Consider the following 22,982-nt stretch of genomic DNA (forward strand, 5'->3'; position numbering starts at 1 on the left):
GAAGAGGAAAATTAGAAATTGCTTTTGTTTATTCTCCATTATTCACAGTGTTTAGCACAGCCATACATTATTGTTTTCAATCTTCATACTAATCATACATACTTAATACATACTAGATAAATTCTATTTTACAGTTTAGGAAACTAAGTTTCAAAGATGTTATATTCTTTGCTTACAGCCACACAGCAAGTATTAGAGAGACTCCAAAACTTGTCTTTACACTGCTACACAAAACTGACTCTGAGCTGTTCCTTATTTCCTTATGGTTTAAAAAAATAAATGTTGTATAATATACTTTAAATTTGATTTCTGCAGGAAGAGTAGATTAGAAACACTCAAAAACAAAGAAACCAAAGTCTGTGAAGCATGGTGTACTGGTAATATCAATGCTCTTTTAGGGGAAAATATGAATATGTTTCTGGACTAAAGTAAAAGTGGAGAATTAAAAGTTGATATCAAAACAGAAACAAAGCAATGTGTTGTGAAGTACGCTTTAATAGGCGTACAGTGAATCAAAAGATATGATCTCACGTCATAGTAAAACAGGTCCTGCAAGCCCAGGTAACTCAGGAAGCAGAATGGTAATTATTCACAGAAGAAAGCAGGTAGTATACTGTTACAATACTACAGTAGAAAGTCAGAAGGTCACAGAGCTTGCAGGGTAGGTGACAGGACTTGAAACTGCTTGGCCCTCTTTAAAAAGAATAAAAAATGGGAGAGACTGAAGCAACTTTACCTAACACGTCTTTGCAAGGTAAGTACCAACAGCCTATGAAATGTTCACAATCAGAAACTTAAGCCATGTTGATTACAAAGTCTGTGTGTTTGTGTGTTGCACACACGCATCCCTGCATGCGTGTTCAGGTGCCCTGGCCCTGTTTTTAAGATGTTTTTTGCGAGTGAGAAAAGAGGTGGAGATTGTTGATTCAGAGGAAGCATGTTTTCTTAATTGTTTACAAAGACTCAGGCAACACAGATTCACAAATTTGTTGGAGGGTATGGAAAGCTTTAGCCTTAATCCCCAGTATAATGTTGAAGAAATGGTATAACCAACTTCCAGTGCATTTTCATGTTGGACCTTTTCCGACATTAACAGAAACTTGATTTTTGTCTCTACCTGTGGAATGTTTATTGGTAATTAAGTTTTGCCATCTCTGGGGTTTACCAGCTAAATTTCCTTGTAATTAATATAACCATTTTTTTAAGATAGAAAACAGGGTCAGGGGAGAGCCTATCAGTTTGGAGACTGTGATTTATTTCACAGGTGTTACTTAATCAGATACCTTTGTCCTTTGAAAGGATTGGCCTTGTTGACATTGGCTTGACTAGGCGTCTCTGGTTAGAGGCTTGTTAACAGAAACAAATTTAAGGTTACTCACATTTCACATTTTTAAGTAAGAAAAGTTATTTCTTAAAGAATAAAAAGAAATTAGATATTGGGCCTAATCCACATTTTTTATAGACTTCTAGAATACCATGAGGTCACATAGATCTGCATGATCCTAAAAATATTCACCTATTTTATAGTTAAATTATTGTATTTTTCTTTCATTTCTTTAATCTGTATGTAGCCTGCTTAAGATCCCAGAATCTTTTCTTATCTCTGCATATTTCCTAAAAGTCTTTCTTGAAATACTGTGTAAAATGCTACTCTAAAGCATTTTTAATTTAAAAGATTAATTTTAAAAGTCATGTAATAAATTATATTAAAGAAAAACAATAAGGTAAAATGATCATTTTGCATAATGAAAATAATTTATTTCTATGTGTCTTATGGTCAAATGGTATTATGTACAAGATTATAACATATTCCTTATTTGTCTCTAATATTTTTCCTTGGAAAGTATATAGGAAGCATCTAGGTTGTTACAGTTGTTCATATGATAATGATTTTACATAAAATGTTTATTACGGTTTGGCAACCACCTAAATAGCCTATCCTAGGCTGTGTGGGTGCATCACCTATCTATTCAGGGATCAAAATAAACTAAGGAGTAACCAGACCTGTCTCCACTTCCCTCATGATCCCTCTTTGTGTTAGGATCATGGGTAATATTTTTTAATTGAATCCCAGATTGTGTATAATTTTGTTTCTGTTTCTTTTTCTCTGGTGCTTTGTGTATATATTATGTTTCTGGTAACACATATGTTTCACTGTGTAGGGATAGCCTTCCCTTTCCCGTATCCATATATAAGTATAAAAATACAATTATTTTCAGAATTATTAATCAGAAAACCATGCATAAAATTTAACATAAGTGCTATCGTTAATAATTTGAATGGTGTGCTTTAAGTTCAAGAACAACGTGCCTAATCTGTAAACCTTTTGTAGTTGGGGAAAATTTGTTGTATACTAGGATGTTTTTGTTTGTATATTCTGAAAGCTTTTCAATAAAAAATTTATATTATCTTCTGGTCTTAATGATGTTTAAATGTATCCTTGGTAGGTCTGTAAATATTTCAGATCTATCTTCTTGGAGTGTTGAAATCCTTCCCTACCAGTTATATTTGCATTAAGATTCTTAAGAGCACCTATTAATCAAGTGAGAGTTAAAAAGAACCGAAGGTAGTTCAGTTGTTGGTTTTATTTCTGGATTTCTCTACATTATAAAGGCAATGAAATACCTTAACATTTTCCTGTTGTCTGTGTGATACCCTGTCCAAAATCTGAAATTGAGTTTCAAAATGACCAAAGTGAATGAAAAGTTATTTTCTAATGTTCCAATTTCACCTTTGACTTAATGGAATTTACAAAAAATTCTGAGATTCTTTCAAATAATACTGATTCTCAGCTCCACTTACAAACGGATGTTCTTTAGTGGAAATAACTATGTGAAAATAATATGTTTTGTATATTAAACATGTGGATGACTTACGTGTTTTGACTATGAGGATAATATATTATGTAGATTATCACTGGAACTCCATCAGGTGCTTTGAATAATGATTTTCTAAGGCCATGCATCTAGATTTTCTAGATTCACTGAATGATCTCTAATTACAATTTGAAAGGCTAGCCACAGATATTGTCAATGATTATTCATTATAGTGCTTTTTCTGTACATCTCTGACCCAATTTTACTCCCAGGGAGCTAATTGCATGTGCCCTGGTTAGTGGAGCCCATATGCCATTAACATTTAATGTTTTTGGTAGTATTGAGAACCCATCTTTTTCTTGAATAAAAGTGAAGTTATTCCAAAGTTATCTTGAGCTATGTGAACAGATTTTAATTAGCTTTTCAAACATAAAAAAGAATCTCCTCCTTTCAGTCCCAATGACAAGGTAACCCCAGCAGAGAACTGTGTAAAATTGTCATACATGAAGGTTCATAATATTCTCAGGATTCATAAAATAAATTATCTAGGTTAGGAGAGAATGCTAGAATTTTTTTCTAAACTTTACAAATATGAGTAAAGTACAAATAATATGGCATAAGGAATAGGGGTGAGTGCTTTCTAAGCATTGTTATTTGCGAAGGAAAGGATCATTTTTCTTGCATAATGTCTGCAAACTCACATGTACCACTGAGTGGCACTCTATCACTCCATCAGCTTGTAATAGGAGTAGAAGGACATGGCTGGGAGATGGGAGGGAGACAGCTCCCTTCCTGGAAGGGAACTACCTGGAATATGCCTTAGGCTAAAGTTTCTTCAGAGGCCATCCTTGAACTTATAAGGGCTACTTATCTCTTCTCTGCCTGGAAGAATGTCCATTTCCTACTTCTCCCAGTATTCTTATTAATAGGCAGGGTAAGTCCTAGTCAGAATTTTAAAATGGGGAAATAATCTATCAGCATGCAGCTCTGTGCTTCACCTGCTGAGCTCCTCCTACCTCAGGAATCCAGTTCCCATGAGCTTTTAACATGTTCTTTCTCTCCTTTTCATATTTAGTCGAAATATATTCAAGGCCACTTTCCTCTTTGGAAAGAATATGATATACTAATTGGCCCTTGAGATTAATTGGAAAAAAAAAAGTATTTCTGAGTTTAATGCTGGGACAATCTTGTGAGAGGAGGCATCTTTGAGTTAGGCCTCCCCTGGGCTATTGAATACACTTGGCACTCATGCTGCCTACCGGCTGCTTGGATGTTTTGAGTGTTTCTAATAATAGCTCTCCTTCTTACTTCAGTTCTTCTTAGTTCTTTAGCTCTAGGATACCCCTACTCTAAAGGCTATAAAACAGTAGAACTCTGGGGGAAGATGTTCCAAGTACAGAAAAGTTGGCTGGACCCTGAGGAATGCAGAGCTAACTCTAGCTAGCCATCAGCAGGAGGAGAGAACTCTTCAACCCACTGAAGGAGAATTTGGTTGTCAGAGTTAGGAAAAAATAATCTTCAGAAAATTAACATTTTTGAGCTAGAAGATAGAGAGTCTCAAGTCCAGTGTTTTTACTTTGTAGAGTAACAGAGATCCTATGAAGCTAGGAAAATTGTTTTCAGTTTCACAGAAGCCATTGCCAGAGGCCACGTCTCTAGCCTGGTGCTCAAAACTGCTTTTGCTACAGTTTTACAGAAGAATTTGGTGCATTATTTTCTAGAGCAATTTGCTTTCCTATTTCTAATGGAGAAAGCAGTCTTATTAATGTTTTCCATATTGATGTCTTTTAGTTTATATATTTATGGTCTTGAAAGCATTGTTGAGTATTCAGTGAGCTTATTATGGAACCTGTCCATCCAGGCTTGGGTTTTCTCTTTACTAAACAAAAGTTACATTAGCTTGTAAGACATTTAGTTAATTTTCATTACACTAGGAGAAGTTGCCTTGTAAGTTCATAGGCACATGTGTGGAATGTTTCTTCATAATAGAGTCATTGTTTAGAAATGATACTAATTCTATTTAAAATAAGTAAAAGAAAAAAAAAATGCTAGGCAGGAAGAGACTTAGTGTCTGTACTTCCAAGTTGGAGCCTGAGGATAATAGTACTTTGTCCTCCAACCTGTTATACTGGTTTGGTGTGCATGCTTACTTTCTGTGGTGGGAAAAATATCTCTGTATTCATCATCGTAACCCATGACTGTCAGTGCTTTGAAATCTTTCTGATGCCACAAAGAGGACTAACCAGTGTGTGACTCTTCCTTCCAAGCCTACAGAACTTTAATAGCATTTTCAATTAACAGAAGTGCAGGGAGCTCTTGTTGGACCTGTGTTCCATGAGGAAGGCTTTCACTAGCCCTTCATGATAGGTTCAAACACTTGAAGACCTGAGGAATTTCAGAGTTGACTTTTAGATATTGAGGTAACAGGGTGTCTTGGAGTTGAAATTTCCAGAATCTTTGCTGGGAAAGTCTCATAGTCTCAAAACAAAATCAAGCAAATTTGGAGCAAAGGAAGTTGCTGAAAATGTCAAGGCGTGAAATCCAAGGTGAGTCTGACCCAAAAGAGTGAGTTAGGCAAAGGTGCATGTGAAAAGGGCTGAGTACTTTTTCCAGGTACAAGAGAGTGTCTTTGCAGCAGGCAAAAGAGATTAGGAAAACAAAATCTGAAGTAAAGCCTAAGAAATAGTTAATGAAAGCAACCTAACTGAGCTTAGGAGCTAATATTTTCTTTGTCTTTCTAAGTGGAAGTGGAATCTTTACCTTATTAGAAATAAGATGGCAAGCAGCGTACTTGAATAGAACATGAGATAAAGGTGGTTAATGATGTGGTACTTAGTTAAAACCTGCTGTTGGAGGAAAAGCCAATTCTTAAACACTTTGAAATATAGAGCTTATTCCTGGAGTTTGTTTAATCTCCTTTGATTTAAATAATATTTTATGGTACTGAAATTGTTTCAAAGGGAAACATTTTACATTTCAATTAAAGTCACTGTGGAATCTTCTTGAAGAAAAGGTGATACATACCTACAGGATGACTTGATTGTCTATACATTATTATTAATCATGCAATAAAAACTTTTCCATCTATTTAAAAGTTTGAATCCATCTTTGAATTTTTCTTTGAACAAAAGATGCAGTAATAATCTGAAGATTATAAGTATATAAATGTAATTATTACTTTGTATGCTATTCTCTGGATTTTGGAAGGAGTTTAAATAAATTTAGCTAATTGAGTAGGACAGTAAGCCAACCTTCTTTGTATCACATTTTTTTGGGGGGAGTCCTATGAACCAAACATGTACTTGATTTATTATTGGAAAGTATTAGATTTGATATATCAGTGAAGGAATAACAGGTGACTGCAAAGACTGCAAAGAAAATGTTATTAGGATGACAATACACAAAAGGGCATTGAGCTTCAGTTGATCCCCTGAGCTTCTAACTACTCTTCAGGAAAAGTATGTGTAAATAGTTTTATTTGACAATGCTATTTTGTTGCTCTGGTGATAGATATGTTTAACCATCTGCACAGCTGAACACTTTGGGAGGCTCTTTCATAAATGATTTCTGTAATTAATATTGAAATGTAATTTACCTGTCTCTTTAAACCCTTGATGAGTGTAATGCAGGTTGTATATTATGTCCCAAAATATAAAAAATAAAGTTATAAAATCCTACCGACTAAAAAAGTCAAAAGAGAAATACTTTGAAAAGCCAACTGCTAAATTTTTTTTTTTTTTTTTTTTTTTTTTTTTTTTTTTTTTGAGGCGGAGTCTCGCTCTGTCGCCCAGGCTGGAGTGCAGTGGCCGGATCTCAGCTCACTGCAAGCTCCACCTCCCGGGTTTACGCCATTCTCCTGCCTCAGCCTCCCGAGTAGCTGGGACTACAGGCGCCCGCCACCTCGCCCGGCTAGTTTTTGTATTTTTAGTAGAGACGGGGTTTCACCGTGTTAGCCAACTGCTAAATTTAACGTAGTTTATAATGAACATGCAAAAGGTATGCACGTACGCTTGTTTAACCATATAATCAACTTTGCTGTATGACTTGAAACTTCAGTGAAAGATTCATTTTGAGATCTGATTAAACTGCGGAAATCCATTCTATCTCTTGATTCCTTTCTTCTCTGAAAAGTAAGCCCCTTTGAAAACAGGTCATGAGAAGAGAGGAATGAAGGATTACTGTACTTTATCTTCCTCTTTATTTATAACCTTTAATGCAATCATAGACCAGCATATCTTCCATTAAACTACTGATAAATCTTGAAGATTTATCCATCACATCCACATTTCTTGGAGGGAACTTTCAGAGATGGAGAAATACACTGCCTCAAAAGGTAGATTTTGCTTCCACTCTTGCTGATTCTTGGTATTGTTATAATACAGGGATGTAAATAAGAAATTATAGAGGAATCTAGGAATTTACAGAGGGCTTCATAGAGGAGAGATGATTTGAACTTTCCCTAGTGGTTTTGATAAACTAGAATAAGTGGCCAGAAGGAAAAAAGCCTTCACTGGTCAAAAGAACAGGCAAGACAAAGCATGGAAATTGTATCTATTTATGTATTTACTTGCTTTATTTTCTCCTGTCCTTGGAAACAGAGGATTTTTCAAAATTCTCTACTTTGCAATAGGCTATAAATAAATAAACATAATAGAAATAAGGTTAAGACAATATAACAGTTAAAATTTGTACATAAAATATATGCCAGAACGTGCTGAAAAACTGTCAAACAGGTCACAAATTTGCTTTCAAGCTTCCTAGCAGCCAAAAGAAAATAATAAATTGTTTTTCACGTTTATGTTGTTCAAATTATATAGAAACGTACCAGTCATTCAACAGATGCACAGATTTATTGATAGAGATGATGATAGAGACTGAAATCATTTCTATAGATGATAAGAGACAGGCCTAACTAGAAGAGAACATTTTTATTAGAAAACAGTAAGCGTTAAATTTAAAATTGTTATAGAGAGCAGGAAAATAGTATTATATAACTCATGTAAGAATATTGACATAGATGATTTTCTTTTGAGTTCCTAAAACTGTTGCACTATGCTGCCATATATTTGTCACAAAAACATTTCTGTAGAAAAAAACTTCAAATCTCTAGTAAATCTAAAAATAGAAAGGAAAATCATGGAAGAATAATTAAAAATATAGATTGTATAAGATCTATGTATTTACGTGATTTAAACATTTACACTGCTTAAATTTCAGAATAAAAACAGATTATTTTAAAATTTAGGCCTCTATATATATGCTCAAGTGTCTGTTCCAGAGTTCCTAATAAATTTTATGTAGGTGTTTTGCATTAATTTTGGTTAATGAAGGGTTCAGTGCAGTCACTATGGCAGATTTGGGGAAGAGGAGAATAGAGATAAGAATAAAGAAGAGCATATGGGCATTGATAATAATGACTTTATAACCTTCAGATGCAATGAAGTAATTACGTTGCCTAGAAATTATTTTATATGTAAGTAAATAGGAATTTGGAGAAAAAAATTAAGAAAATATTAATGTGTTTATTCTTGACTCTGATTTCTGATCAGTTTTAGGATCATATTTTATGTTTTTTTTCCAGTTTACAATTTGACCTATAAAAATTTATTTGGGGCATCATTTTTCTTTTCTAGATTAGAAAACCCATAACATTGTCTATATTTCTATGAAATACTTAGTAATTACTAAATCATATTTATCAACATACGTTGCTTAGTAACATAATCTACAATAACGTTGGTATATAGGTAATAGAATATTCTGGAAAAGGGGTCTATGCAAAATGCATTTAACTAAATTGATTAGTTAATAGTTTATCTTCATAATCACAAAAATAAAAAAGGGGAAAGAACTAGTAAATTGGGTACTAATTTAAGGCAGAAACTTACTAAGCTTATTTAAATCTCACAATGTTGGCCTTCTCCTTTCTTCCAGCAAACACACCAAGCTGATCCCCTATTAATACTTACATGTTTTGGTTATTTCTGCTGAACTTCCTATATTATGTTCCTTCTTGTCATTCAGTTATCAGCTTAAATATCTCCAGCCTCCCAGACTAAGCTAGCCAGCCTCTGTCTTAATGTGTGATTTTTAATTCTTTTAATACATCACCATAAACCATATTCCTTTTTGATATATTTGTTTATTGCCTATTTCACTGCAATAAAATGTTCTCTTCCTGAGATGAAAGGCCGTGGCTGACTTGTTTATTGCTGTATTTCTAGTGTGTAGATACATAACTAACATATACTGTGTTTTCACAAGTTTAATATGCTCAGAAAAAAACAAGCATAAAATGCACAATCTTATTCCTATGTGTCTATGCAATTTACATTTATTCTAACATGAAAATTAGTTGAGCATAAAGTAGCAGCATTTAACATGATCAGTACAAAACAAAATAAAACAAGAAGCTTTAACTAAAAGAACCATTAGCAAATAAAAAATTTTCTCAAATTGAAACAGACCTTTTTTCAAGAAGAATACTGGTTGGTATAGAGTCTCTTTATTCTGAGATTGGAAGCAGTGCACTGTTATTCAAAATTAGATAATTTGTTTCTCTTCGTTTTCTCTCGTTCTGTGTTACAGTGACTCTGGTTGGATTACCTAGATGAGCACTCAGATAATCTAAGAATGCAAAGGCAAGTAACAAATTAAACTTAGAGCAGCAGAATTTAAGGAGATAAGCTCATGAAAGAGTAAAAAGATTGGTTTTTGTTGGTAACCAGAGGCTAATTTGAAAGGATTCAGACATAATGCTAAGGTACTAGGTTTGATGGATGGCTGCGCATCTAATATAATTACATCTAGAAAAGTTGTGAGGGGTAAAAGGATATTTTGGAAGAAGGAGAAATGTAATGCTTTTACCTTTGGATAAGTTGCATTTGTGATAACAGTGAGGTATCTAAATACTAATGTATTCATTTAGTATGGTTTATTTTACATGATTGTTTTAGATATGGAGGATATGGCTCCTGCCTTTGATGAATTCTCAGTTCTTTGGGAAATATAGTGATGTGCTTATTTATATTTGTATATAGTAGGCATATGTTCCTTATTGGATAATTGTGAAAATTAAAAACATAAATTTGCCAAACACTTGGAGCAGTCCATGGCACATAGTTTACACTTCATAAATGTTTTTCTGTTGCCACAATCCTCACCACCATCATTTTAATTTTAAACCTCATCCGTAGTGTTATCCATCATCATAGTAATGATGAGCTGAATTTATGTGATTATGGTGGGATTTGAAGAAAGAATTTGGGAGACACTTAAGGTTAAATTGGTGTTTGCTTGTACTAAATGAGGAAGAATGAAGAGACTGTGAAAACTTGATTTTTTGCTTGGATGACAGCAAGAATGGTATCCTTAACTGATTTAGAGAATGTACGGTAGGGAACCGTTTAGGGAATAGAAATATAGTGAGACTGCTTTAAAACAATTATTCTAAACTATAATTGCATATTTTGATGAAAATGTCTAGGACTTAAATTGTAAAATTGAGACTAGACTTTGGGAGAGAGAGAGAACTAGGATGGAAATAAAGCTTTAGAAATTATTAAGGCAGAAATGGTGTATGACATTGTGAATAGGTGAGATTATACAAAAATGGATGGTAGAAGAAGAAGACAAGAAGAATGATAATGGAATATAAAGTCTGAGCAGAAATAAAAGAAAATGAAATGAGTCCATGGGAGAGAGAGAAGACAAAGATGACAGAGTTTTCAGAGGAATTCATGCTGGGAATTTCTATGTCAAATGAGAAGTATTAAAGGACAGAATACTCAAACAGCAAAGATTTGGTAAATCAAGCCTGGAACTAAGGTAAGAAATTCGAAAAAATACAACTGGGGAATCACTCGGAATGAGGTGAAAGGAGAAGATGAAATTACAGAGTATAATTTTAAGAAGCTTAAAACAGTAAAAATCCTATCATAAAGCCCAGGAAATAATCATGCTTTGGAAGTGGAAGAAAGAAGAGTGGAAAAAAGAGGTAGTTACACCACAACAGTTCTATGAAATAAATATAATTTTCCCTTTTCACAAATGGAAACTGAATTTCAGTGAAGGAAAAAGAATGAAAGTGGTCAAATAGAAGGAGTGTGCCTGAAGAAGTTGAGGACTGGATTCCTAGGGTAACTTTAAAGAGTATAAATGCAGATTTATCTTTCTGGAAGGAAAAATATGGGTGAGTGTAATGAGAAATTGGCTGGATTACAGAGAGTGGGTAATGGAGCTCTTGCCAGATGGATCTTTGAAGCAAAGGATGAGTTTATTTGGCTAAGAGTTAAGGTGGAGCTGTGTGTGGAGTGATGAATCCATGAAAGATAAATAAAAAGATTGGCTAGCCACAGCTGCAGTGACGTTATGCAAGATACAGTATCAGTGAATGTGGAAAAGCACTAGGAAAAAAATAAAATGCACTTTGGGAGGCCAAGGCGGGTGGATCACCTGAGGTCAGGGATTTGAGACCAGCCTAGGTCAACATGATGAAACAGATTCTACTAAAAATACAAAATTAGCTGGGTGTGGTGGCTCATGCCTGTAATTCCAGCTACTTGGTAGGCTGAGGCAGGATAATCACTTGAACCTGGGAGGCGGAGGTTCCAGTGAGTCGAAATTACGCCATTGCACGGCAGCCTGGGCAACAAGAGCGACAAAACTCCATCTGAAAAAAAAAAAAAAAAGCAGCCTGATTATAAAGTCAGTTTTCACAGAGATGTGAGTGAGTTTGTGAAAGTGTGTGTGTATAAGTGTGTGCATGTGCATGTGTTATCGGCATGTTTGCATTTTAGGTAGACATTGTTATTCTGGAATATTCAGTCTTCGTTGTGTGATACCACCCCCAAAATCCTACTTCAGCCTGTTATCTTCAGATTGTATGCCACTGGACTATAACAGAACTAGAAGAGAAAGTACATGTCATTACCAACCCATCCAGCCTTTGAAAAACAATGGAACACTCATGCTCCATTGCCCATACATTTTGATAGTGGTATATTCTATGTAACATTAGGAAAGCATCCATATATACCACTGGCCATATAGTATGAATGTGATATACCTATGAGACTGAAATGATGAGGACCTACTTTCATTTGACTCTATTTGAAGAAGGCAAAATAAGGTTGGTATGAGTGTTTACCCACTGAAATATGTCAAGACATTCTGATAATCTGTGATTGACATTAGAGTTTGTGTCATTATGTTGTTATTAAGATCACCAATAATAATGAAAAAAATAAAAAAAAACGCAATTAGGCATTTACTAAATGCCACTGAGGGGGAGAGCTAGGATTTAAATCAAGGAGAATCTGAATCAATTGTTTCTTGACCACTATATTTTACAGGTGTCCACTTTAAAAGTGCTACTTAAAAAAAGTAGAATTTTCCAGGAGAGTACTTTAAATGTTTACCATTTGTATCCATATGCAAAAATTACTGACTTAAATTTTATTATTGAAAAAATAATATTTCATTCACAGTCCTTTATATAGCTGATGTATCTGCTTTTCTATAGATACTGCATTTTATAAAAATTCATATAACTTCATGTACAACATAGTGCTTTCTATTTTGATGCATCATGATTCCTCTTTTCCTACCTGCCCTCACACTTTTGTGATATTTCCATCATACCTACATTCCAGGCACTTTTATTGAAGGTGATAAAACTCTGAACAAGTAGTTGAAAGTAAATGGGTTCTACTAAATTCAAGAATGTTTTGACCATTAATCTTCAGTTTGAAGTTTTAGGTGACCAAAAACTAGTATAAAGAAATATAGATTTACCTCTATAAAATACATGTTGAAGATGTTTTTAAACAATTGATGCTTTGCTGATGCAAAGGATATTTCCTCTTCAGTGTTTCTAACTTAACAAATTACATGTAAAAGCCATAAACTCCTTTATATCATCCATAAACATAATAAAAAATGTTACACCACATAACTTTGACTTAGTCAATAATTCTAGGCTTAGCCTTAGGGTTTGAAGAGAAAATTATTCTTGTTACACATTTTAATTATGCTATAAACTTTGGGAAATAGCTATTGATCTTCAGCATCTGGCATCAGAAAGTTGTTTCTTTCTCGTTCTGTAGCCAGTGAAAGTTTGCCACATAGGCTAAACATGAAGGATTATTATTTTTTAAAATTTGAGTAACTTAAGCGTTAGGAAACAAAAGATTATCTTCTCTATACATCTTTCTGCTGAAAACTAGAAACATACATCTGAGCTAAGAAATATACTAACTTGGCGGGGCACAGTGGCTCACGGCTATAATCCCAGCATTTTGGGAGGCTGAGGTGGGTGGATCACCAGGGGTCAGAAGTTCAAGGCCAGCCTGGCCAACATGGTGAAACCCTGTCTCTACTAAAAATACAAAAGTTAGCTGGGCATGGTGGTGCACGCCTGTAGTCCCAGCTACTCAGGAGGCTGAGGCAGGAGAATCACTTGAACCTGGGAGGTGGAGGTTGCATTGAGTCGAGATTGTACCACTGCATTCCAGCCTGGGCGACAGAGCCAGACTCTGTCTCAAAATAAATAAATAATAATAATAAATATATACCTTGTTGTAAGAAAAATGAGAATATTATCCCCAGTGCTACTCTTGATGATCTTTAATATTTTAATATAGAAATAAGGGAGCCTAAGCAGAAAATCTTTTTTGAAATTACAGACTTTAAGGTTCTTCAAAGCTTATATGAAATGATGAAGATTGTGATTATCATTTTGGAGCCGTTATTTCACAAATTTTCATACTTGAAGTAGTAATATGGGCAAAAACCTCATGCTGTTAAGATTAAGCAGATATTCTAACATCTGTGATGCTGATTATGATAAGAGTAGCTACTAACTGGTGAACTATCTTTAGGGGATAGGTGTTACTATAGACATTTTACAGATATGGCCATATTTAAGAGTCACATCCACACATGAAAATGGCCCTTCATTTCTCCATTTTACAGAAGGGTCCATGAGGTTAAGTAACTTACTCAGGATGATGCAGAAACTAGGTGGCAGAGCCGGGATTCAAACTGTCTGACTCATATAATGGCGGTTTACTTGAATAGAGATAGGCTCCTTCAGTTGCCATTTTTGGCAAGTTGAAAACTGAAAAGCATTTCACTGAAGTAGATTCATATTTAAATTTAAACATGCTAAATTTTGTATTATGCCTTTGTTCATCCAACAAATATTTATTGAAATATGATTATGTAGCAGGCATAGTGTTAGTAAGTGCTGAAGCTAAGCTAAATTCAAGGAGACAGGGATCCTAGCCACTCATAGGTTACCAAGGGAAACATTACACTGTAATGCGAAAAAGGAAAAACAAATGTATTCGTCTCTACTCACACACACACACACACACACACACACACACACACACATACATTTCATGTAGTTTCAGGTTTCTCTGATAAATATTCTGAAATTGCTCCTTGAATTTTCAGTACCTAATTAAAGGTATGGTAGTTTCCGTTTGATACTGCGATACCTTGTTTGTGAGTTTGGATAACAGTGGCCTTTGTAACTCCAGTCATTCATTAAAGATGCTATTCTGAAAGCATTGTCTGGGAGTTTATATTGACTTTTCTTGCAACTGGATATCCCCAACCTCCTCACAGTGAGAACTAATGAATATAATTTTCACCCATTTCTTCTCCACCCATTTCTTCTTAACCTACAATGCAATTAAACCCAGTGGTTAAAGAATCTGTTGAGCATTTCATGTATGCAATATGCTAATAGTAGCTCTGGATGTAATGGCTTGCATTAATCTATTTAACTTAGTTTTATGCAATGAATTAAAGTAAAACTCACTCTCTCTGTCTCTCTCTCTCTGTCTCTCTCTCTCTCTCTCTCTCTGTGTACATGTCTATCTATCTATCTATCTATCTATTTATTTATTTATTTATTTATTTATTTTAGATGGAGTCTCACCTGTTGCCCAGGCTGGAGGGCAGTGGCGCAATTTTAGCTCACTGCAACTTCCGCCTCCCGGGTTCAAGCAGTTCTCCTGCCTCAGCCTCCTGAGTAGCTGGGATTACAGATGCACATCAGCATGCCCAGCTAGGTTTTGTATTCTTAATAGAGATGAGGTTTCACTGTTCTGGCCGGGGCTGGTCTTGAGCTCCTGACCTTGTGATCCTCCCACCTTGGCCTCCCAAAATCCTGGGATTACAGACATAAGCCTCCATGCCTGGCTACTTTTTGTAAAAAAGTACAAGCATATATATTTAGGGTTATGTAGAATAATGTGCCTTTGCCAGTGTAGTGCTTTTGAACATACATCAGTCATGGAATTTAGGTATGATTGAAAGTTTACATTTTGAATAAATGAAATCTGGGAAGCCTATTATTTGCCAGGTCCTTATCCTGGGAATTGTATTTAAGTCACCTCATTTCACTCTCACAACAACATCTAAAGAAACTACTAGCTTTTCATTATAATATTCGTGCATGCCATTCTGTTTGGAAGGAAACATATGGAAAGAGGGAAATTTAAGCAGAGTAGATGATACTTGCTTCCTCCACAATGAATAAAGAATTCTGCGGTCAAATAAATTAAAAGATATTTCAAGAATAAGAAACCAGTTGTACAAAGGCATGCTGGCATGACTAGTGTGTTTGGAGAATTTTGAACATTAGTTAATGATATATGCCCAACAAACATTAAGTTACTGGAGTGCTGTTTTTCCTGAGCTGGCATCATACAAGCCTCCAGCCCACTGTTTACAATGGGGTTATAAGGCTAACAAAATTTTAAACAGAGTGGATGGTAGTATGCTGTTTTTACTTCATCTTGGTACGTGAGTACTATATAGTTAAGGCTTTGTGCCTGTTCACCAGATGGCACGTGAGTACATGTGCACATGTTGTAGATGTTACCCACATTTTCAGTGAACCGCTTTTGTGGAATGCTCCAAATTCTCATCATGAATTCACTGCTATATGTGAACAGAATATCAATGCTTCTTGACTACAGTCTCCCCTACTGATACTTAATGTGTCAAGTTAAAATACTTGCATAGTGGACAATAAGGTAGCATGGGGATTTCCTATCCCTATTTCCTGCCAAATTGACAGGTTGCATTGCAGCAGGTGCACAATAATGTGATTAAGAATGTAAGGGCTGACAAAACATGTGTGATGTGACTGCAGGCATTTTATGTGAGTGACATGTCATGGCAAATATTGTCCTCAAGAGATTATACTTGGGGCTCGAGGGTGTGAGGGCGATCTATACATGTGTAAAAGCATCATTGAGAAGGTGAGTACTAAGAAAAAATAACCTTGACTGGGAGTCTTTACATAAATGAAGTACATTGCAATTCAAGGTATATTTTTTGCTACTTAAATATTTTACAAATGTCCTATTTTTATGAGCAGATGAAATTCATATATGTCTTGAATAGTGTGATTATTTGACTGCTGAGCAACTCATTAAGCTGCCAGGACATTGAGAATCTGCTTTGTTAAAATTCCTGGTAGATGCTCACACCACTAATCCTAGCACTTTGGGAGGGTGAGGAGGAAGGATCCTTTGAGCCCAGGAGTTGGAGACCAGCCTGGCAACATAGTGAGACCTTATCTTTACAAAAACAAAAAAATTAGATGGACGTGGTGGCATGCACCTATAGTCCCAGCTGTTTGGGGGTGAGGTGGGAGGATTACTTGAGCCCAGAAGGTCAAGGCTGCAGTGAGCTATGATTGCACCACTGCACTCCAGCCTGAGTGACAAAGTAAGACCCTGTATCAATAATAATAATAATAATAATAATAATGATTGGTGAAAAAAATACAATTTTCATTCTGTCATCTAATTTATTTAATGAGCACATTTAGTCCATGTTATCAACCTCTCCAATTCTAGGATTTCTGACTTATTTTACATGTAAGAAAATAAACAATATTAATGTCATTGCATTTATTAATTTTCAGAAATGATAAAGCAGGAGTGAAAAGAGTAGACTTTGAAGGGTAGATAAAGTAGTTGTTCACGATGTACACACATGCACACACACACGTTTGCATAGAAATACAGGAGAAATATGGACTTCTAGTAACCATTCCATGAACCACTAGTTGACAGACCCCAGATTAAGAATTTTTGTGTTTATGTACCTTTTTTAACAGACAGAGTTCATAGATTTTATCAGATTTTCAGAGTAATCAATAATCTCAACAGCATTAAAATGTTTTCTAAAGTTCTTTCTATATCTAAAATTGTGTAATTAACTTTATATCCTAATACATTCCTGTTGAAACGTATTTGCTTTTCTCCAGAGAAACAGAAATATATCTTATTTTCTAAGAAAGAAAAAAAAAATGTGTGCCTCTTAATTTATCACTAAAATAACTAAAATTTGTGGTTATAACATTGTAACAAAAAATAATTTTTGGCATTTTTTGATCAGCATTTAAAAGCAATCTTAAAGTAATATCTTGCTGGTAATGATTAAGGTGGAATGTTATTTGCCTATTTTTCATTTTACATGGACCATTAAAGCCAAATGTGAGAGTGATAAATGATTAGGAGAAATGAAAAATAACTCAATCATGCTTATAGTAATAATTTAATTTTTAAAAATTTCCTATTATGACTAATCAACTTAAAAGATAGATAAAAGTGAAACCTTGTTTTTTTTGTTTTTTTTTTTTTAGGGAAAACTAAATTGTGTATTTCAAGAATTATATAAAAACAATATTTCAACCAAGTTTATTTCTATCATATCTATTGTAATGTACAATATATATTCATTTTATGTGATCAGATGTTAATAACAAATAATCTTGGACTGTAGCAGCATAATACATTTTGCACAAAATACAATAAAAATCTTGTCTCTGTTACTATATATACAAAGCAAGGAAAGGATAGTGAATAGGATCTGAACTCTTATTCTAAGACTCCATAAGAGCAAAACAGAGAGACAGGACCCAGGAGGCAGAGCTTGCAGTGCGCTGAGATCTGGCCACTGCACTCCAGCCTGGGCGACAGAACCAGACTCCGTCTCAAAAAAAAAAAAAAAGAGAGATACAGGACTCATTGACAAAATGGTGAAGTTGTTGATATTTTCTTTGTTTGTTTTTTACTCTTCAACTTGTTAGCTACATTTCCTTTCTTCCCTGGCTAACCATCCTCTAGCTCTTTTCCCCTCTGTCCCTCCCACCACATAACCTTCTTATAATACTTTGGCCTAAAATGAACCAACAAAATTGTTCACAGTAAATGTTTATAAAATATTTGTAATGGTAGAATTATAAGCATAGGTAGGAGATACAGTTTTGTGTGATATCATCTGCTCTGTGTCCTTCAAAAATATTACTAGAAGACAACTGTCAAAATTTAGAGTTCATATTATTCCACCCTCCTCTTTAATTTTTCCTCATTTACTAGGTAACACCAGAAATTCCACAGAGTGATAATCTTTGTAGCTAAATGGATTCTTTTGGCTTTGTTAATGGTTTATTATCCTTGTCTGTTATATTGAATTTCAACAGCCATCTTTTGCGAGATAGCACATAGAGGAGGAATTTGTGACAGGGATATTTCTTGTGTTCTGTCTTAGTTGACTTGGGATGCTATAACAAAATACCATAGATTAGATGGTTTAAACAATAGATATTTACTTTCCACCATTCCGGAAGCTGGGATATTCAAGATTAAGGTGTTAGCAAATGCAGATTTGGTGAGGCCTCTCGTCCTGGCTTGCAGATGGCTACCTTCTTGAATTTTTCTCACATGGCCAGGAGAGAAAGCACTGGGCTTTCTTCTTCTTTTTATAAAACATGAATCTCATTATGAGGGCCACAACTGCAAGGCCTTATCTCAACCTAATTATCAGCAAAAGGTCTCAGCCTTAAATACTATCACATTTAGCTTAGCCAGCTGAAACTGCTTAAAATTGCGAAATATGAATTTTGGGGGGAGACAAACATTCAGTCCATAAGATGTGCTATTCTAAGAAGCTACTGAGATGCTTACCTTTTAGGTCTATTTTCATGTATTTTACATCTATGTAGATATCGATGCACAAAACTTTAGATCTCAGTAATTCAGTACTGATGGTTAACAAACTTATGAAGTTAGTTTGTGTATCCTTAGGGATTAAAGTGATCCTTCAGTTATCTTTAATTGAGGCCTTCTTTCATAAATCAGCATGTGAAATAGATAGACATTACTTTAGTCTCCGTTCAATTCTCAATTATCCCTATTTCAGGCATTCAGAAAAGGCTCTCACATCTCTCCCATACCCCCAAATCCAACAACAAAGAAAACCATCATTTTAAATATAACCACTTAGTTCCAGGAATTTTATTAACTTTTAACCTTGATTTTTAGGATTCATTTGAGTTTTATCTACTCAGTATTAAAAATACAGCTTCCTTAGGTGCAAGAGTCATAACTATTAGTGTCTATAGCGCTCTTAAAGTATTTGAAGACAGGTGATGTAGAATATGGATCAGGGAGAAGCAGTAAGACCAATGGATAGCAGCTAGAAATCAAAAGGCTTTATTTAGCTGAATGTAAGGAAGGATTTTTGCATAGGTTAAAGTTGGTATGATTTTTCCTCATAAGAAAAATAGAAACTCACTATCATAAGACAGCGAATTCCTTACAAAGAATTATAGCCCAGCATAAGTGGAGTAACTGGTTAGGGGTAATATAGTGGAGACTCATGTAGCTAGAGATGGTGGCTTTTTAGGATACTTCCAAAACCAGGGTGTACTTAAATATTAGCTTTCTATGTATGTATTTGGCAGAAAATGAACTTAACAAAGAAAACAAAGTGATATACATGGACCTCTAAAATTTGGTTACATCGTGTCTGATTTTGAAATAGCTTTTCAATTAACTTTAAATATATAATATAGTAAATATATAGGCACAATCTATCAAGACCTTTGAAAACAAGCAAATTTCATAAAGTATTTTGAGAAAAAATACATATATATGATTAGACACAACGTTTAAACTGAGTGTGTAGTAAATTATTGATTGCCAAATTGAGAACTCAGATGAAAGATTCCTATATATTAGTTAATGCATTTTTTTCCAGAATATTTTTTTTCTCCACCTCAATGAGTCTACTCAATGGGATTTGGCCAACCTGTTGAATCATTGTCCTACAACAAAACGCATGGCCTAGCCAACTAGAACTACTTAAAATAGCATGAGAGAATATGTAGCTTTGAAGAATCCAAACCATTGCAAACTCCTACATGTTTTGATTTTGGCTTTCAAAACTACCTTAATTTAAGCAAAACCTTAATCCCAGGTTTTGCTTCCTGGGATTACATTTCTTTTGTTGCTCTGCACCTAATGTCTATGATTGTTTAATCCATTTATGGAGATGAAATGATTCTCAATCCCTTTTGAATTTTTTTCTTGTTGGCACTGAGCTCAATATCTGTTCTGCCACTCTTTTCTATTTGCCCCTGTACACTGTAGCAAGGATAGGTTAATTCTGGTTTCCTATAGCCCCCACCCCTTCTGCTGTTCATTAAAGACATCATATTTGATATCTGACTTTTTTTCATACCTCAGAAGATATTTGAGATAAAAAATCCAGTTAAATTGAAAAGGGGCCATGTGATTATTTGTCTTTTAAAACAATAATAATAAAAAGAATATGTACAGTGAAGAAGAGGATGCAATATGTCCACACCATGCATTCTTACAGGTTTTGTTGGCCTTGAATACGTGTATAAAATTCTATATTACTGTCTTTCTTCAATCTCAGAAAGCATATTTAGCTAAAGTTATTTTAGGTAGCCCTACATAAGAAAAAATTTATAGCTTTCCCAGTATAAGACAAGCCAAAACAACATTGTATTTTTCAATGTTATACAAGCTTAACTAGCCTTCCAGTGCAGAAGTTGAGCTTTCAAGGTATTTTTTTCTTACCCAGATAGCGACCTTTATATATGTAGTTTATTAATCTTAGTTAATGGGGCATGGAGAATAAGATAAATCTACTTTACTAAGAAACGCCTTGACTGCAGACTACAGACAGTTTTAATTGCAAAGATGAAGAAGAAACCTAATTTTGCTCCCTCTTAGTTTTGCCAAAGCCAAATTTCCTAGTTTATCCCCTTCATTGTAGATTGGCACAATGCTATCTCCAATTTAAAAGCAGAAAGAATTCGGTTCCTTATGTTCAATGACTTTGTCTTTAATATACATATTCTTAAGTGTCTCTGGTTATGGCCTCAAAACATACATTTTTAAAAAAACTTTTATTGTTATTTTTTCTATGGAGGTAAATGCTTCATTCATAATTTTGAAAGGTAAATTATTTTTCCTTTCATATGATGTTTGGATTTCAATGTATTAGATTTTAATACATAGAACAATCTATTTTGTATAAGCACTTGGTTCAAAATAATTAAAAATCAACATTTATAACTTCAAGTGAATGAGATATTCATAATTTTTTTCGGCCTTACTACTCATTTCCTAAACTATAGTCCCATTTTTCTTACTCCTCTTTGTAGCAAAACTCCTTTAAATAATTGTCCTTATTTCTCCCCTCATATTTTATCTGAAGCCCATTTTCTTCAGGCATTTGCTCCAACTATACCCAACGCTTCTCTTATTAGCATTACTAATTACCTTCGTTTTCTCAAATGTATTAGTAAATTCTCAATCCTTATCCTGCTTGGTCTATGAGCAACATTTGACAGTATTGGTCACTTCATTCTCCCTGTATCCCTGGCCTTAGAGTACCATGCTGTCTTGCTTTGCCCCTAATTTACTAGTCACTCCTTGTCAATGTCCTTTGCTGTTTTACCCACTTACACCTGCTCTCTTAATATTGGAGTGCCCCTGGGCTCAACCCATGATCCTCTCTGGCTTCCACTCCTCCCTCGTGACATATCAGCTCTATGTCAATGATTCTTAACTCTCCATTTCAGTCCTGGCCATTCTTGGAACCTTAGAGTCCTATGACCAATTATATACTCAACATATCTACCTGGATATGATTAAACGTCTCAAACTATGCTTTACTTCTGATAGTCTCTCCCAAACCTATTCTGGCATTGCACATCAAAGTTGGAAGTAACTCGTTTCCAGTTGCTCAGCCTAAAAACAAAACAAAAAACTCAAGTACAAACAAGCAAAAACAAAAACCATAAAATTCTACCCTTCTTTACAGCCTATATTTAGTCCATTTGGAAATGCAATATCTCTGTCTTCAGATACATCCAGATTTTGATTTATTTTCTTCACTTCCACTAATGCCATCTGGTCTTGATTGCCATCATCTCTGGTTTGAAATATCTGACTAGTCTTCTCATGGATTACCTTACTTCTACCCTTGCATCTCTCAACACAGACATGATAACCATCTTAGAAAATGACTGAAGTGCTTCTACTTTAGGGCTTTAAACTAGCTCTTCTCTCCCACTAATTCTAATCTCTGCCACTGTCTTCACATGACCTTTCTGTCTTTTTATCTGTGTCTTAACTCTCCCTGTTCTTCTCTTATAAGAACACCTATCACTAGATCAGAACCCACACTATATCCAAGATGATCTCATCTCAAAATCCTTCATTACTTTCGAAAAGACTCTGTTTCCAAATAAGGTCAAAAATCAGAGGTTCCAGGCAGACATATCCTTTGAGGAGCTGCCATTCAAACCATATCATTAAGCTTAGCACAGAACATATGGTATTCCACTTGTATTAACAGACTATCTATTTAGGATTGCAATCTCCCTTCTCCACTCTCCTTTTTACATTAAATCTACAATACGTTATTTCAACATTTCATGTTTTAGAATTTTTTAGGTTTTAGGAAGATTATATGGTACACAAAACATATTACACAATAGCCTCAATAGGGCTTGGGGCATCATACCCTAGTCAAACTTACTCATGTTTCGGTGGTGAAACATATGGATATTTGCATTTGGGATAAATAAGATATGTAATTAGGTTTATATTAGTTCAGGCCATTGTTTGTTCCCCAACTGGTTGGTACAAAACTTAGAGGAAAATTTTGAAGACTTTATGTGTGTTGGTTTATTATTTACTTGTTTATTATGCTTGTTTTTATTGTTTGTCTTTGTCTATCTAACTTGTACTCCATGTGGGCAGCATCTTTGAGTATTTACCTGTTTTATTACTGGATGTATCCCAAGCTCCT

At 34.6% G+C, this 22,982-nt stretch overlaps 1 protein-coding gene across 3 annotated transcripts in view; it reads left to right on the forward strand.

The window, feature by feature from the left end:
• Positions 1-473: 473 nt before the first annotated feature.
• Positions 474-22,982, forward strand: part of NAALADL2 (N-acetylated alpha-linked acidic dipeptidase like 2) — a 967,958-nt gene continuing 945,449 nt past the window's right edge. Inside the window, exon 1 of one of the 3 annotated variants that reach the window (XM_033211735.1) lies at positions 474-754. In XM_033211735.1, the coding sequence (XP_033067626.1) occupies positions 712-754 (43 nt within the window). In that variant the 5' untranslated portion in view covers positions 474-711. Of the gene's footprint in view, positions 755-5,041; positions 5,363-22,982 lie in introns of those variants that run through there. The other 2 variants (XM_033211737.1, XM_033211736.1) reach the window with 2 other exon arrangements.

This window comes from Trachypithecus francoisi, unplaced genomic scaffold, assembly GCF_009764315.1.
Source record: "Trachypithecus francoisi isolate TF-2019V2 unplaced genomic scaffold, Tfra_2.0 Lachesis_group0, whole genome shotgun sequence".
NCBI classification, from domain to species: domain Eukaryota; kingdom Metazoa; phylum Chordata; class Mammalia; order Primates; family Cercopithecidae; genus Trachypithecus; species Trachypithecus francoisi.